Below are 14985 nucleotides of genomic sequence, written 5' to 3' on the forward strand. Positions count from 1 at the left end.
CATATTTCTAATCGTACCTTCTCCCCCCACTTCTCTCGTCACATGATTACACCGTTACAAACAGAATATCATTCTCTTGTGATATTCTGAAACGCAATTACATAACTGCATCTGTTGAAAGCGCGCCTGGAAAATCTCATTGTATTTTAATGAACCACATAAAGCGGGCGTGAATGTACAACAAATAACACATATGCATGGGAAAGCCGTCTGATTTTCAGTCTTACATAAAGAAAATATAAATTTCCAGCAGATTCGGTTCAATGAAACCAAGAAAAAATAACGTAGCATTATAAATTAATGCACTACACTGGTTGATTTTAATTCTTCCGTAATAATTTACAAAATTCGACGAGATTGACATAGTGACGTTCGAAAATTCTAATGAATACGAATGATTTGTTTAAGAGTCTTGCACACTTCAAATGGATCACACAACAAAAACCTGATTTTGCTGAAATACACCTTTCAACTTCCTAAAAAGTCTTGAATACTCCATTGATTGCGAGTTGTAGTTCGGCACAAAAGAAACAAATTTATTCCACTGGTTATAAGTTCAAATTCTATACGGCATATTTGGCTTCGTCCGTTCACATATGTCGCCACCAATGGGATTTCTGTTTTCTGAAGTATCTAGAATATAATTCTCCAGATTTGTTTAACTGGATCGGAAAACCAATATTTTCACAGTATTTTTTGTTCCGAACATGCAGGTCTTAGGAATGATAGAGTTGATGGCTTCAACTAGTGTTCATCGTCCACGTTCGAAGAGCTCTCCCGAAACGCGCTCATTTGATGTTTCGCCTAAATTGTAACTCCTCCTCATTCTATATTAAGTCTATTTCATAACACATACATTGTACAATCAATCAAATAATCTATGATGAATTCGCCAATCATCTATAACGACTCATATAATAAAAAGAAAGCGAGCGTAGGAACGTGCGCTCTGTGCAACTTTCATTCTCCAAGAACGCGTAACTCAAACGATCGAGGAAAGGAACTCGGTTCGAATTCCTATATAGTAAACCTATCGGCTATTTACAACAGACAGAGGGTCCTCTAGCTTCCAGTTACATTATAAATAACATAAGGATCATTGAAATATAGTTACATGGTTTATTTCTTAATTCTTTGGCTGATAAATCACAGGGTTGCAAACTTTTTGCCAGAATAAGATGGAAAAAACAACGCAAGAAAATACCGCGAACAAGAGCAAGCATGCAATTCGGTCAGTGTAGAGTGTGGCAACCGATGTGCTTTGATCATTTTCCGGTTATCATGGCACACAAATATACAGAATTTCATGGCGCGTCATCCAATGTCACCACTGCGAAAAAAGTAAGTCGGTATAGCACATAAGCTATCTACGTCGGGTCGGCACCCAAACATTGCGTACCGATCTCAATGGCCGACATTTCAAAAACTTTTCTTCCACTGAATTTTGGACCAACGATAAATCTGTTATTTTCCGCCTTCTATGAAAGTCTTGCTCTATGATTTGAAACATCACAGCCATCAGTCGCGGTGAATTAAATCTACTTTCTCCGCTGGCTGAATGAAAACTACTTTTGCTGCAAATTTAAAATATTGCATACTTTTAAGAATGCTATATATGATCGTTATACATATCATATTACCCGTAGTGTTTTACTTTACTTCGGAATAATGAATTTCTTCACAGAGGCTCCCAACAGAAACTAACGTTCAACGCAATCCGTACCGGAAACGACTAACAGTTACGTCGGAAAAAGTCCAGGCGATCCGCGTAGAAGCTTCCAGTGAAAGTGAGACCGTTTTAAACGATCTGGTCGTCAGATCCGTGCTACATGCCGCCGCCCGGCCCTGTCCTTGATGATTGCAAGTTATGAAACGATTCATTCGAAGCGGAATACTGGAATCAATCAGATCAATGTAATTGTACTTCGCCATGTGCGGAAAAGTTTCGTGATACAACAATTTGCGAGTAAATCACATTTAATTCGCAAATTTTTGAATTAGTAAGTAAATGTGAGTTACATCGCACATTTTATAAAAAATGAAATCGAAATGTTGAGCAGCCCCCGGTCAACCGAACAATGACCCAGCTCTAAAATTAATTATCCATGACTCAAGAAATTTTGTTTTTATGTGATTGAATATCTTGAGATTAACGCTCTACTCGCCCGTTCTTACAGGACTAAATTCATATATTCGTGAGAAATCAGAATAGTAATAACCTTTTTAATACTGTAATAAATCAAGAAAATCCATAGAAAGGAAGTTAGGGTGTCCGCAAATTTGTATCTCTCACAGACCGGAGCATCTGTCACGCTCCGCACATTCCGTTCTAGGCAACGTTACTGTAAACCATTTAATGAGTCATAAAAGATGATCCAGATAATGATCAGATTACATGAGGCTTTTGCAATTTTAATTTTCACACAAGAACTAAAGCAAATACAAACAAAGATGGCTGTGTACCTGAAAACAGCAATAACTTGTGCAGTGAGACTTCGTGAGGGTTCCAGTCACGCACGCGTCACACTGATAGTCTGAGGCTGACTGAGCAAACAGAAAACTCCACGTGGTTCTTATAGACTCACGCCAACTGAAGCAACAATGACTTCAATAACACGCGGCCGACCATTGAGACTTCTGTGATAGTGTTGAGTTAGTGACCATCCTCTTCCGTACAAGAAGTTGCTTCGTAAAATTTGAAAAATTTATAGGTCATGCTCATGTTGTCCAAATCTTAAAACACTTTCTAACCCACTTCATGAGCAGAGAGATGGCATTGATGTGTCCTTTAGTCTGGATAAAATGGGTCAAGATGAATCCACATATGGCAAAAAGTGCTTCGCTATTTGAACAAAGTCTCATTTATTTCTCTGAGTGTAAGACTGAGTTTGTTTGGATGACCCACTCGGGATGCAAGACGTTGCTGTTTTTCCAAGAACCTTTATTCCTTTTTTTCTGACACAATTCAAATCATAACATAAGTCGCAAGTTTCGGTTCCCTGCCTAAATGTGGAGACATCGGTCTTTGTGTTTACAATGATTGTTTCACTAGGAACATTCAGCCGATTTTAGCAGTTTAGTGTCAAGATGACTTTGCATTCCAATTTATTATCTTCGATTAAAGTTTCTTCATATATGCTTATAAATGCAATCACTAGGAACCAAATAAAGAATTAATAATATTTATATTAATATATTCTTGATTATTGACAAGAAATCTAACAAATCGAATCAAAGTTTTCTAATTATCCTGTTTAAAACGTTGTATATTAAAATAAAATTATGACTAGCGTTCATTCTACTTTTCAAATAAAGATGTATTAATTTATTATTTTAAACGCTACTGATATGAATGAAATTAATGAATAATTATCATTTTAAAGATTTCCACTAGTCTAGAAAGTTATTAACGACTGCTGGAACATGCTTATATTATTGTCTGTGAAGAGACGAGCTGTCGAGTGTCTCGTTTTTAGAAATCCAAGCCACAGAAATTTTTTCTCACCTCTGCCCGGGTTTTCACACAGACCACACATAATTCGAGCTCACTGACTCTCACTCATTTCCATAATTCGAAGACAGCATCATGCAAAAATACTTATCAACCTTACTTATTGCCTATTAAGAAAACAGCAACAGGCAAACTAACCTTCGTATTTCTTCCCTCAATCCACGTTAAGGAAAGCGATTGCGCTGGGCAAGTGGTCACAAGCATCCTTAAATACACACTAGGACTTCCCATAAGGAATAAGCTCATAGCTACAGAACGCTTAAGCAGTACTGGAGCTACGCGCCCCAGCACTATATGGACGGTGGGTGGCATGCCGAACTGAGGAACTCGTTGGATAATTGTGATTTCTACTGCCTTGTGTACTCTGATCTGTGAAAACCTGTCTAGTTTATTTAGATAAGAGCTGGGAAAATGCTAGTAATGTATGTAGTAATGAAAAATGTGTCAGAAAGTCGACAAATGTTCATTTACACGGTGCATTAGCTTTCTACCTAGAAATATGAGGATAATTACAACTAGTCTCTTTTTATTCAAAACAATTTTCTAAATGGATTGCCATGTAAATTGAAAATAATTTAAGGTCTCAAACATGTTTTTAGTTATTTATTATTTATGTATAAATATTGATATGAGTTATTGTGGTCAAAACCAGATTCTCGTCCATGAACATAAGTCAAAGGAAAAAATAGACATTTGTTTTTCTGTTTTTTACCTCGTATTTCATCGCGTTAATTGATTACAATTCTTGTTTATTTACCCATTTTTTGTTCATGTGATTTAGTGCACGTTTCAGATTTCATGTTTTGAACATCTGTTTTTGTTTTTTTCCAGTAGAAATTAAGAATATTCGATTCTTTTACAGGGGCTTAGGTTTGATTGCCGTATATGTTTATTATAACTTGCAAGCTTTGACTCCTTGAAAAATGGCTTCTAGAAAATCTTTAAAATGTCATGATTTTAACTGCTATGCTGTTACTAGACACGCTCCTGACTATGAATGAGACATCTAATGATAGTTTGCTTTTTAGAAGACTAATATGCGGGCTTCCTGCTAATTATTTTATTTACACTTTCGGGCATATTTAGTCTAATAATTGCATACAAGTCACTAATATGATTTTGCATTGCTGTATTAATTGGTCTTATAGGACTGAATCCGCCGACAACATGGATGGATATGTCTATCCGTAAAACTGTCATTGTTCTCTCGTACGTGCCTATGTGGCATTCAATGGACGAACGGCTGAAGAAATATTTAATAGGAAGGAAGGAAGGAAAGAAAGGGACTTCTGAATAGTAATTGTGAAACATTCGTTGAATGCCCTTCTTTTTTCTGAATTTTCTTTCGACAAACGGTATATTAAATGCGCGTCGGCTATGTGGTTATAATTCCTCCGGCATGAAAAGTTTTTAACAATGTTTATATTAAACCTTCAATTCTAGGGCAAGTTAACATATCTGAGCCGGAAAGCTTATCAACTTCTCAGGGTACCTATAATAATTTTTGTATACGTTGGGGGGTGAAAAACAAATTTTATCGAGAGATATTCTATGTAACATCAAAAATAAAGCATCCAATTGGATGCCTCAAATACCAAAGCATAAAGTTGAAATTCAAGACTGTATTTGCTAACGGTGCGCGGAATCCGGTTCATTTCACTCTGTTCATTCCATCCGTTAGGTTTCCATAGTGGATTGTGCATATGCTAAATTTGGAAAAGTCTAATAAAAGCAGGCAATTAAGCGCTGCATTGGTGGGCGTCTGACGTTGAAATAACGTTAATTAGACGTTGTTTGAACGAAACCAACCCTTAATCATAAATGTTTCAATATCATTTACCGGAAGATGTTTTTATGACTATTGCTCACTTGGCTGTTGGCTGAACTTGTCATGTGGAAATTTTTATTTTCTCTATTCCGTCGCAAACAAATTAAATTTAATTAAACAGAGAACAGGATTCGAACCAACGATTGGGCTTGCTATACACACTTTGCTATGAACGGAATGAAGATGAAGAGAGGTCTTCGAGTTAACCGAAGCAGGAGGCAGCGAAGCCCGGGTTGCAAAGAGCGGACACGGTGACGGTTGTGCCGGCGTAGTACGAGGTCGTGATCACCGTGTACGTCGAGAATAACGTGCTCCAAATCGTGAACTTCTTGCCAGTTGGTCTCGCTGCCCCTGAGTTTATTTCAAAGTCCGGATCACCCAAGCTGCTACTGATCGCGTTGCCGTTGCTGGAATTAGGAAATTTTGTCATTAAGCATGAAATAAATAAATTAAAAAACTTCACTAGCACAACCAATTGTCATAGACATTTAAAATCTCGGTAATCGGTAAACGAAAGAAAACAATTTCTAGAAGCAGTAATGTGTTCGTATTTTTTAAATTCTGCTAGCTCCATTGAAAGCTCCGAACTAAGTAAAATTTTTGCTTCCGCGTACATGTGTGTGTCGACCTGCCCGGGTGTGCTTGTGCATCAGCAAATAATTTCGCGCAATCAGATCTCAGTAACGATTCATAAATAATGTAAGGATTTGGTGTTAGATACTAAGCAAAAAAAAAGTTCTCACTCGTCACTTAAGAATGGATTCATTTTATCCGAGAAGACATTTCTCTTCCTTCTTCCGGCACAAGAAGGCGTGTTGGTGGTAGAGAAGCAAGTGGACAGCGCAAAGACAGTCCCTGTAACTATCACGGCTTTGGTTTTTGAGGTATAGAATGCAAAGAACTTTGCATTCCGTTTTTGGTCTTCAGGGTCGTCGGAACTGACATCCAGTTCTCTCTGAAGAATTTCACTATCCTCCTGGATCGAGGCCTTTGGTGCAGAGGTTTCATTTCTGACGCCCACTTGACCATCGCCCTCCGGAGTTGTGTCTCCAACGTCGTCTGCCATTGCTGGCCAAAGATCGCAGCACAGCGCCGCAGCGATCGCGAGGAACAACAGTATTTTGTTCATCTAAGAATTCAGAAGATAAAAATTAACATAAATCTTTATAAAACATGACTTTTATGCCAGCCCGGCTAATAGACTTTCTAGCCTACTTTTCAACAATTTCATGAAGTAGTTAATAATTTAAATATCTCGGCAAAATTATTTTACACTCACTAAAATAATAAATCGAGAGCAAATGCTCACGCATATTTTCAAAAAATCCCATGACTGTGACATTATCGTTAAAAAATGCAACCATATCTATTATCCGTTCATCACTACAAGCAACTCATTTCAATGTCGACATATACGCTTATTGAGGAAAAAATACATCGTTCATAATAGACTATTAGAATATCTAGGCAGAAGTTGTTCTTTAATTAAGATTCGTTGAAGCCCATTGTATTGTACTTTTTAACAATTTTCTTGTTGTTTTCTCAACTGTAATTATTTGAATTTTTGTAGTATATAAGAGTTCAAACATAAGTTTTGCACGGATCAATTTAATGTAATATTTTCAAACCTTAAATAAAAGTTATCCATTTTAAAGAGAAGTGAAAGTTATAGAAAATTTATTTTTTTAAATAAAATAAATACCAAGATTAGATAATATGGATTTGAATCGAATCTAAAACTTAAAATCAGTAAGAAAATAACTTCATTGTACGGAAAAATCCAGTAGGCTAATCCCGTATTAAATTGAGTCGCACCAAGATAATTGGCTTTTCCAAATCAAAGCTTTGGCTTATATAGTTTAACTATGAGCAAAATCCATTTGATTTTGTACATCTATAAATTGGGAGCAGTCATTCCAACTAGTGCTTTTATGTAATTTTAACTTTTTCAAATTCAGTCTTAATTGAACTTTATTTAAAAACCCGAAATAGGAAGTTGACTTCCATGTTTGCCAATGCCTTCTTTCAATGTTACTTGATAATTTTCTTTTCCCATACTTTGAATATGATTTTTGAGAAGTTATGGGCTGTTACTGTGCCGACCCTATACAGTGACCATAACTCCTAACCAAAAGAATTCACATTTTAATTTAAACTCATTTCGAGGTCATTGTTCAATTAGTCGAAATTTTAGTGCTCATTGTTCATATGTGATTGTCCTGACGCTAGTGAAAATATTTCGGAAGCATTTAGCAGTCATCCCTCATCAAATGCTAAATGCATTTAAATCCCTCATTATTTTCTCACGTAATGGTATAACAACGACATACAAAATAAATAATAACTGCATGAATAACTTGCAAGGACGGTGAGTCTTTGACGGAATATGCTTTCATTGTATAAAAGCAATTGCATCGAGCGTTTTTAATTCTATTAAAACACATAAGCCCTTTTTACCCATGCATATCGTTTTTGATAATGGCTGAAAGCTGAATTTATGAGTAACAAATTTATAATGACCCAATAAATTACGGTCATAGAATATTATAACATTTAATTTCTGCAAAAATGTGTACTCATTCATTTTTTTGACAGAGGTGAAGCTTTATCACAGATGCTCAAGTTCCACAAACACGACATAAAGAACAGAAATCCTAATTAATTCGAAGACTTTAACTAATATATAACACTCGCTGTTTAAAATGGATACTTTTCATGATAATTCCTTATTGAAAAAATGACTGACTACAACCGTAATGAAGCTGGGGCGTCGTTAAATTCTAGTTTGAAATTTTCTGCATAGTTGGCCGAATGTGAATAATCTCAGTTTAGTGATGAAATATATTTTAGTTCTTTCAACTTGAACACAAACGAATCAATTGGACTGGATATTTATTTGTGTGCTTAAAACTGAATAATCTGAACACATTTTGTTCATGTGTATAACGTTCGTCGTAATTTCGTGCATGGCTTTATTATATTGCCTTAATTTCTTTCATGTGCAACAGAAAATTTTTGAACCAACCTCGACTTTTACAGCGCAGAACTGTTCTAGCGTCTTACGCTAGCCACCTCTTATACTAACGTTGCAGTTTTCCTGCATCGAAAAAATTCATTTAAGTGAAAAAATCACTTCGATGAGCAGTTTTTTCTGCAGGGAAAATCGATGCGTTTTTACATATTTTGCTGGAGACGAGATAGCCGCTAGTTAGTGTTTTTAAAGGATAAGAGCCTCAAAAAATAAAAAAAAGGTGTATCATTTTGACAATTCCGAACACTGAAATGTTTAAGGAAAAATTTCAAACGTTACCTTACCACTCGCATGTGTCCATAAAGTGCTTTTATGTTAGTGTACGCAAGAAGTCTTTCAGATTGTTTCAGAAGGAAAGTTAAATAATAATTGATATATGTCAGATTGCTATGTAGCATAAAAAACTGCTTTAATTTACAAAAAATCATCAATAAAGATTGTCATTACTCACGTCTTCCGATAGCGATTTCTTTTCCGAAGAAAAACATTGAAAGAGCATCTGCTTAATTCGTGTTATTTATTTAGTTGAAAACACCAGTTTCATTCCTTCCTCCCTAACAAAAATCGGGTAGCGCGTATTTGTCCATCAGTGCTACCCTCGGCTAAGAAAACAAATGGTCCGCTTGACCACCCGATTCAAATGAGCTTCTGGTCAGAATCTCCTTTCTGACTTCATAATATCGTGAAAGTATGACAAGGGCTGGCTGGAACCGCGTCACAGCCAGCTTCAAAGTGCTTAGAAGCTGCACTTCAAGCCCTGCCAAAACGGACATAGAGCGGCTGATTAACGTTCTCCCCACGTCTTAGGCGGCACGTGTTGCAGAGTCGGGTCAGCATCAAAATTCGGCTTGGAACTAAATCCTTAATTTGACAGAAAGGTACGAGAACCAAAACTCGGATTTTGTATAAAATCGTTTTTGAGTTTCATTGTTTAGATTTTTGCTTATATGATTTTTGAGTGTGATTGTTTGCATCGAGACTTTCATAAATACCTTGCATGCTAGCAGAGTTTTGCCGATTATAATTTTTTAATCGTAACCACACCTCTGTCAGTACGTCATGGTATGATGAATGTCTCCATTCAATCATGGCCATACCTTCCCCACCGTATTAGCCTGTCTCGGTGGGTTAGCCTGCACCTTACCATTATCATACACAATAAAGGCCCAGTTAACTTGCATCTCAGTTTACAACATGAACCTAGTTGGAACTTGTGGGTTGACACTAAGAAACATAGCATAGGTGGAACATATCATGTGGGGTTGCACAATGAAATTTCTTCTCAATTTTCTTCTGTTCAATTTTGTGGTTAGATGCCACAATTTTATATCAATGAATATCATTCAGCGGTAAGAAACAAATCGGATTTGAATTCCAGATATTATTCTCATAAAATTGCTTAACTATTTTTCACTCTTATTTTTGAAGAAATACCAAAAATAACATGAGTTTTTGGTATAATATTGTGTTACATTCATGATGTGTTTTTCTATTTAATTAAGCACATTTTATATTTTGCTTTGGAGTCGCCTTGTTCAGCATTAGATAAAAAGTTGAACGTTTAAGCCAGTTATCCTTAGATTCATAATAGCTAGTTATCCAATTATTCGAATTACTTAAATGATTTCCTATTCGTTGTAAATTGGTCAAATAGGTCTGACTTTGTATTTCCGTTTTTCGAGCTTGATTATTGAGGTGATTGGTGATAATTCTGTACCTTCTTCGCGACAATAATAATAGACCAATTTAAATGTAAATTGTAATGAATAACAAGATGACGGTGAACTTTCTCACTCGAGTTACGCTTTATATGGGAAAAGCACTTGTAATGTGGACCGTTCATATATTTTAGACATGACCCTGACAGCATCGTTGACGCTCCGAGTATGAACATCTTCAAAAACAGACTATACGAAGCTATGCAGGAGCATATGTTCAGTCTTAAAATGCCTAGCAAATTACGGACCAGGCAATAAGTCCAGACGAAGCTATGCTGGAGCATATGTTCAGTCTTAAAATGCCTAGCAAATTACGGACCAGGCAATAAGTCCAGCAGCTATCTCAATCAATCGTCAGTAAGGAAGGATCGGGTTCCAAAGGCCGGATCCCTTGTGAATCAAGTCACGAAAAGTTCAAGAATCGGCAACAGGCCATGGGCTTATTTCTTCAGTGCCGACACTTCTATTCTATTCTATTCTATTCCATTCTATTCTATTCTATGACGCTAGAAGAAATTACGAGTAGTTTGAACATATCCGGCAGCCATGTCTTTTTCAATATTGTGCTGTTTTTTTTGGGAATGGTACCATGCAAGGGCATGGGAACAGAATGGTTAAGGCAATGATGAATAGCAAGGTCGGTACGTTAACTATTCAAAAGTGTTTTCAAAGTGTTTTTTTTTTCAATGCAGAACAATCACAAAAGCAGTATATCCCAGGGCAAAATTTTTTGAAGCTACTTAATTGAAAGATTAGATTGCATATTTGAAATTCATAATATAGATGCAATTTCCGTTCAGTTAATATTAAAGCATTAAATTTTTTCCAATAAATTTGTGTTGCTTTTCTCTGCCTGCGATAAATTTTTATCCTAGATTATTAGGCCAACTTTAGTGTGTCACAGGAAATTTATGAATCAACCTCGACTGAAAAAACGCAGAACTGCTCTAGCGTCTTTGGCTTGCCTCCCCTTATAACTAGCGCTGAAGTTCTCCTGTACCGAAAAAATCGGTTATAGGATAAACAATTTTTTTAGTACTGTTCTATGCGTAATGAACTAGGAATGTAAAACCGTTTTACATGATTTTAACGGGATAACATGGCCATTGGTCATTTTCTGTTTCATCAATAAAACCCTCAATATATATTAAAAAGTAAACCCTCTGACAAATTTTACAACACTGATATTTATTAAAAACTTTGCACCAATCGAAACGAAATGCACGAGTTAATTTTTTATATTGATACGACAAAAAAGGTTTGAGATGTTTTTTCCCAATGCAAGGACAAGAATATTTCTCATATATGAAAAATTTACTATGAAACATCAAAAATTAAAATGAAATAATTAATAAATATTATCATTAACAATAAATCACGAAAAAATTTTGTTAGCGTTCTCGAATTTCGGAAGCACTGTTTTCTTGAAAGAAAATATTAGAACTTAGCATCATTTGTTTTATTCGTTGCCATCGTGAATAAACCGATTTGGTAGAAATATGCCCAAAAATATAACAATTATTGAAGGATTGTGTACTGGAATGAAATTTCCCATAATAAATTTTCAATATATGTACTAGTTCCAGATAATCCAATGTGATTAGCTGACACGTGGCCATTGAATGGTTGAGTGTCCCTTATGACAGGTCACCATATTTATCGTTAACCGAAGCAGGAGGCAGCGAAGCCCGGGTTGCATAGAGCGGACACGGTGACGGTGGTCCCGGAATAATACGAGGTCGTGACGACCGTGTACGTCGAAAATAACGTGCTCCAAATCGTGAAAAGCTGACGTTTGCTAGCGTCAGAGTTTACCTCGAAGTCTGGATCGTTCAAACTGCTACTGAGCATGTTGCCTTCACTGCAAAATTAAGAACAACATTTGTCAAATTATAACATATGATATTAGTTCATTTTTTCCTTTCAAGTCATAGCCCACATGCATTTGAAATTTGATTTACCTCTGTTTTCTGCATTTGTTCACATTAGAGCGAACTGCTATAAATTAAAATAATTAGTTCATCACGACAATCTTTATAATAGCTTCTATATTCATATAATTGCTGGGATAATTATTGCAAAGAGATAGATTTTCTATTTCTTACTCGTTAATGAAGAACGGGTTCATTTTATCACTAAAAACATTTCTTTTGCGCCTCCCCGAACAGGAGGTCTCATTTGTTGTTGAGAAGCACGTTGACAGCATGTACACCGTGGAAGTGGCTATTATGGCTTGGGTGCTCGATGTGTAGAACGCAAATTGTTTTGCACTGCGTTCCATGTTTTCTGGATCACTCTCATCCGGGCTTCTAGGCTTCACCCGCGCTTTTTCGTCGGTATCAGCAATTTTTTCATCGGCATTTTCACCTCCGGAGCTGAAAGCCTCGCCTTGAGGTGCCACCTTCCCGACAGCGTCTGCCGCCACGCTGAGGTGAACGCTTAGCACCACAGCCACAAAAAACATTTGTAGCATTGTTTGTACCTAGAAAAATGCAAAGGCATTACACAAAATAGAAATTAAATAACAAGGTTTTTCCCTAAAAATTTTTAGCTGTAAAATCTGAAGTCTAACATTAATGACCCTGAAAACTCTTGTGCGAGGATTTCTTTTTCCAAATTCATTTACTTGGAATTTCATTCTATATCGAAAGATTTAAATACAAAACAAATCTGATTAATTATTTTCAAATATTTTCTAACATTCTTTTTAGAATTAGAAATTGTGATACAGATTAACGACGCAAAATTTGAATGGGATCTTGGATCTTTTATTCAGAGATGATGCACATTTCGGAAGTAATTTCACTCAATACCCATGGATAGAGGTACAGTCGTATATGTGAATTTTTACACAAAAGGTTTAAAGAATTTCCACGCAGGGAAAAGACAATTCATATTTTTACACTCACTTTATGAATACTTTCGTTTAAAAGCTCAGAATGGAAAATTATCATAGAACGACCTTCATAAGATTTTGCTTCTCAATTCTGACGATGGGCGTAAGTTAAATTCTAATATAAAAATTAAAAATTAACTCGTCTGAAAATATTTCCAAGCTGTCGTACTGAAGGTTGGAATAAGACAAATCCTTATCAAGAAAGACCCGAACTGATCCAGTTAAAGTCTCAAAGCCCCTTTTATAATGTTAATTCTACCTGGCCTTTTTCCTGTTCACATTATTTGTCATCTGAAAAACTTCGATCTTCCATAGGTACATGTATTTATATCGACATGCTTCTTTGGCCTCAATTTTCCTGATCATGTATTCATCATTCATCTTAGTTTTTGAAGACCAATATTGTGGTTTACGAAGCTTAACAGAAACCTTTGGATTGAATATCACAATTTAGTGCAAACTTTAATAATTAGCAGTCCGATGCATCTATAAAATCTTCGAAATCATTTGTATAAATTTAAAACCTATCAAATTGATTTGTGAGTTGATAGTCTCAATAGAAAAAATTAGCATAACTTGCAAGGAATTTCTCATCAAATAAAATTCAGTCATTTGCTGATGTACCTGATTGTTTCAGCGCCATTTCATGCTTACATAATTTATGGAATGACTGTAAAGAGCTTAACAATGCACCGGAACATTAGTTTTAGCACCTATAAATCTCAAAATCTGGTTTTTACAAACTGAGGTGCCCTTTTTTTGTTTGTTTTTGCTTGATGACTCCAAATTATTTATAAAGATGATAGAATATACAACATACCTGCCTTACTTTGCAGAGCAAAAACAGTAGGAAACAAAATGGCTATATCGTCTAGATAGCCTCAATCGTGCCTGAATATAAACCTGTCTCAGCGAAGACCTACGTAGGAGTCTCTACTTGCTCGAGCTCCGGTGACTGGGTCGTCTTAAATAGTTAAGTAATAGTTATTTTTCCGAACCCGCTAAAGCCTACTAAACACAATGTTATGCTGCAAAATTTGGCTTGAACGCCAAAAAAGGGAAAAAATTGCGCAATTGAACGCCTCTTCATTTCATAGCATAGCAGAAGGGAGAGGGCTCAGTTCCTCACATCTACATACTTTTGTGTGTTGTGAAGATCGATCCTGGATCATGCTGAATGCTCCGCTCATTGTGCTTTAAAAACTACACTTTCCGAGGTAAATTAATTTAATTAAGTCGAATTGTGGCGAACTTGGTTGTTTCAAAGTTAACATGTCACTGATTCAACTTGCTTCTCATTTGAATTCATTTCACTCTCTTCACACGAGAGTCCTTCTGTCGTGGAATCGATGTAGTCAGAATTCGCCGTTCATCGGGAGGAAATATACTGCTAATTTTCCGAGACAGATCGAAGTAAACGTTCATGAAGATTTAAAGCAAACATATACGATCGAAAGAATAATAATGTTCGTAATCACTTGCGCAAAATGATTTGAAGGTAGATATAACACATCATTGAGAATATATGAACATCCCATGCACCGTCATAACTTTGTTTGACTACCCACAGAGAAGCAATCATTTATATCTATTCAAAACCTGAACGAAAAAATACGATTATTGAACCTACACTGTTAGAAAAAAAAACGGTGAAAAAACGGTCCCACTGGCGTTCTAGTGGCCGGTCGCCCCGTGAAAATAAACTGTTTCGCCGTTTTCATCAGATGTTTTACGGATTTCTACCGTTTTCTAGTGTTATATTAGAATAAAACGGCGACACGGTGTTTCTTTTCACGTGCCGACCGGCCACTGAAACGCCGGTAATACCGTAAACGGAAATTTTTCTAACAGTGTACACAATTGTTGTGCCTGTTACCCATGATACAAGACTGGCTGTAAATTTTTATTGTGTTTGTCAATCCAAATTTATTCAAAGGGATAGTCGAGAAGGAAAATAATTTCATGCAGCACAAACTGATATTTACGATAGAACTCAAGTAT

At 36.1% G+C, this 14985-nt stretch overlaps 2 protein-coding genes across 2 annotated transcripts; both read right to left on the minus strand.

Moving 5' to 3' along the window:
* Nucleotides 1-4339: 4339 nt before the first annotated feature.
* On the minus strand, nt 4340-8390 carry LOC108673083. The gene is made up of 3 exons (XM_018160866.1): nt 8365-8390; nt 6083-6468; nt 4340-5746 (listed from the first exon to the last, which is right to left on the minus strand). Exons 2-3 carry the CDS (start codon nt 6466-6468, stop codon nt 5542-5544), a joined length of 591 nt encoding a protein of 196 aa, XP_018016355.1. The 5' UTR covers nt 8365-8390; the 3' UTR covers nt 4340-5541.
* Nucleotides 8391-11508: 3118 nt separating this feature from the next.
* On the minus strand, nt 11509-13053 carry LOC108673067. The gene is made up of 3 exons (XM_018160845.2): nt 12998-13053; nt 12194-12570; nt 11509-11949 (listed from the first exon to the last, which is right to left on the minus strand). Exons 1-3 carry the CDS (start codon nt 13040-13042, stop codon nt 11751-11753), a joined length of 621 nt encoding a protein of 206 aa, XP_018016334.2. The 5' UTR covers nt 13043-13053; the 3' UTR covers nt 11509-11750.
* Nucleotides 13054-14985: the final 1932 nt, after the last annotated feature.

Source organism: Hyalella azteca, unplaced genomic scaffold (genome assembly GCF_000764305.2).
Source record: "Hyalella azteca isolate HAZT.00-mixed unplaced genomic scaffold, Hazt_2.0.2 contig4363, whole genome shotgun sequence".
In the NCBI taxonomy this organism is placed as follows: Eukaryota; Metazoa; Arthropoda; class Malacostraca; order Amphipoda; family Hyalellidae; genus Hyalella; species Hyalella azteca.

Excerpts from the sequence above, each read along its gene's own strand:
- LOC108673083 (XM_018160866.1), bottom strand. The coding sequence starts at position 6,468 with ATGAACAAAATACTGTTGTTCCTCGCGATCGCTGCGGCGCTGTGCTGC. Across the intron at positions 5,747-6,082 it reads AATCCATTCTTAAGTGACGA|CAACGGCAACGCGATCAGTA; the intron begins GTGAGAACTTTT and ends TCCTAATTCCAG.
- LOC108673067 (XM_018160845.2), bottom strand. The coding sequence starts at position 13,042 with ATGATAATTTTCCATTCTGAGCTTTTAAACGAAAGTATTCATAAA. Across the intron at positions 12,571-12,997 it reads TAAACGAAAGTATTCATAAA|GTACAAACAATGCTACAAAT; the intron begins GTGAGTGTAAAA and ends GCATTTTTCTAG. Across the intron at positions 11,950-12,193 it reads AACCCGTTCTTCATTAACGA|TGAAGGCAACATGCTCAGTA; the intron begins GTAAGAAATAGA and ends TTAATTTTGCAG.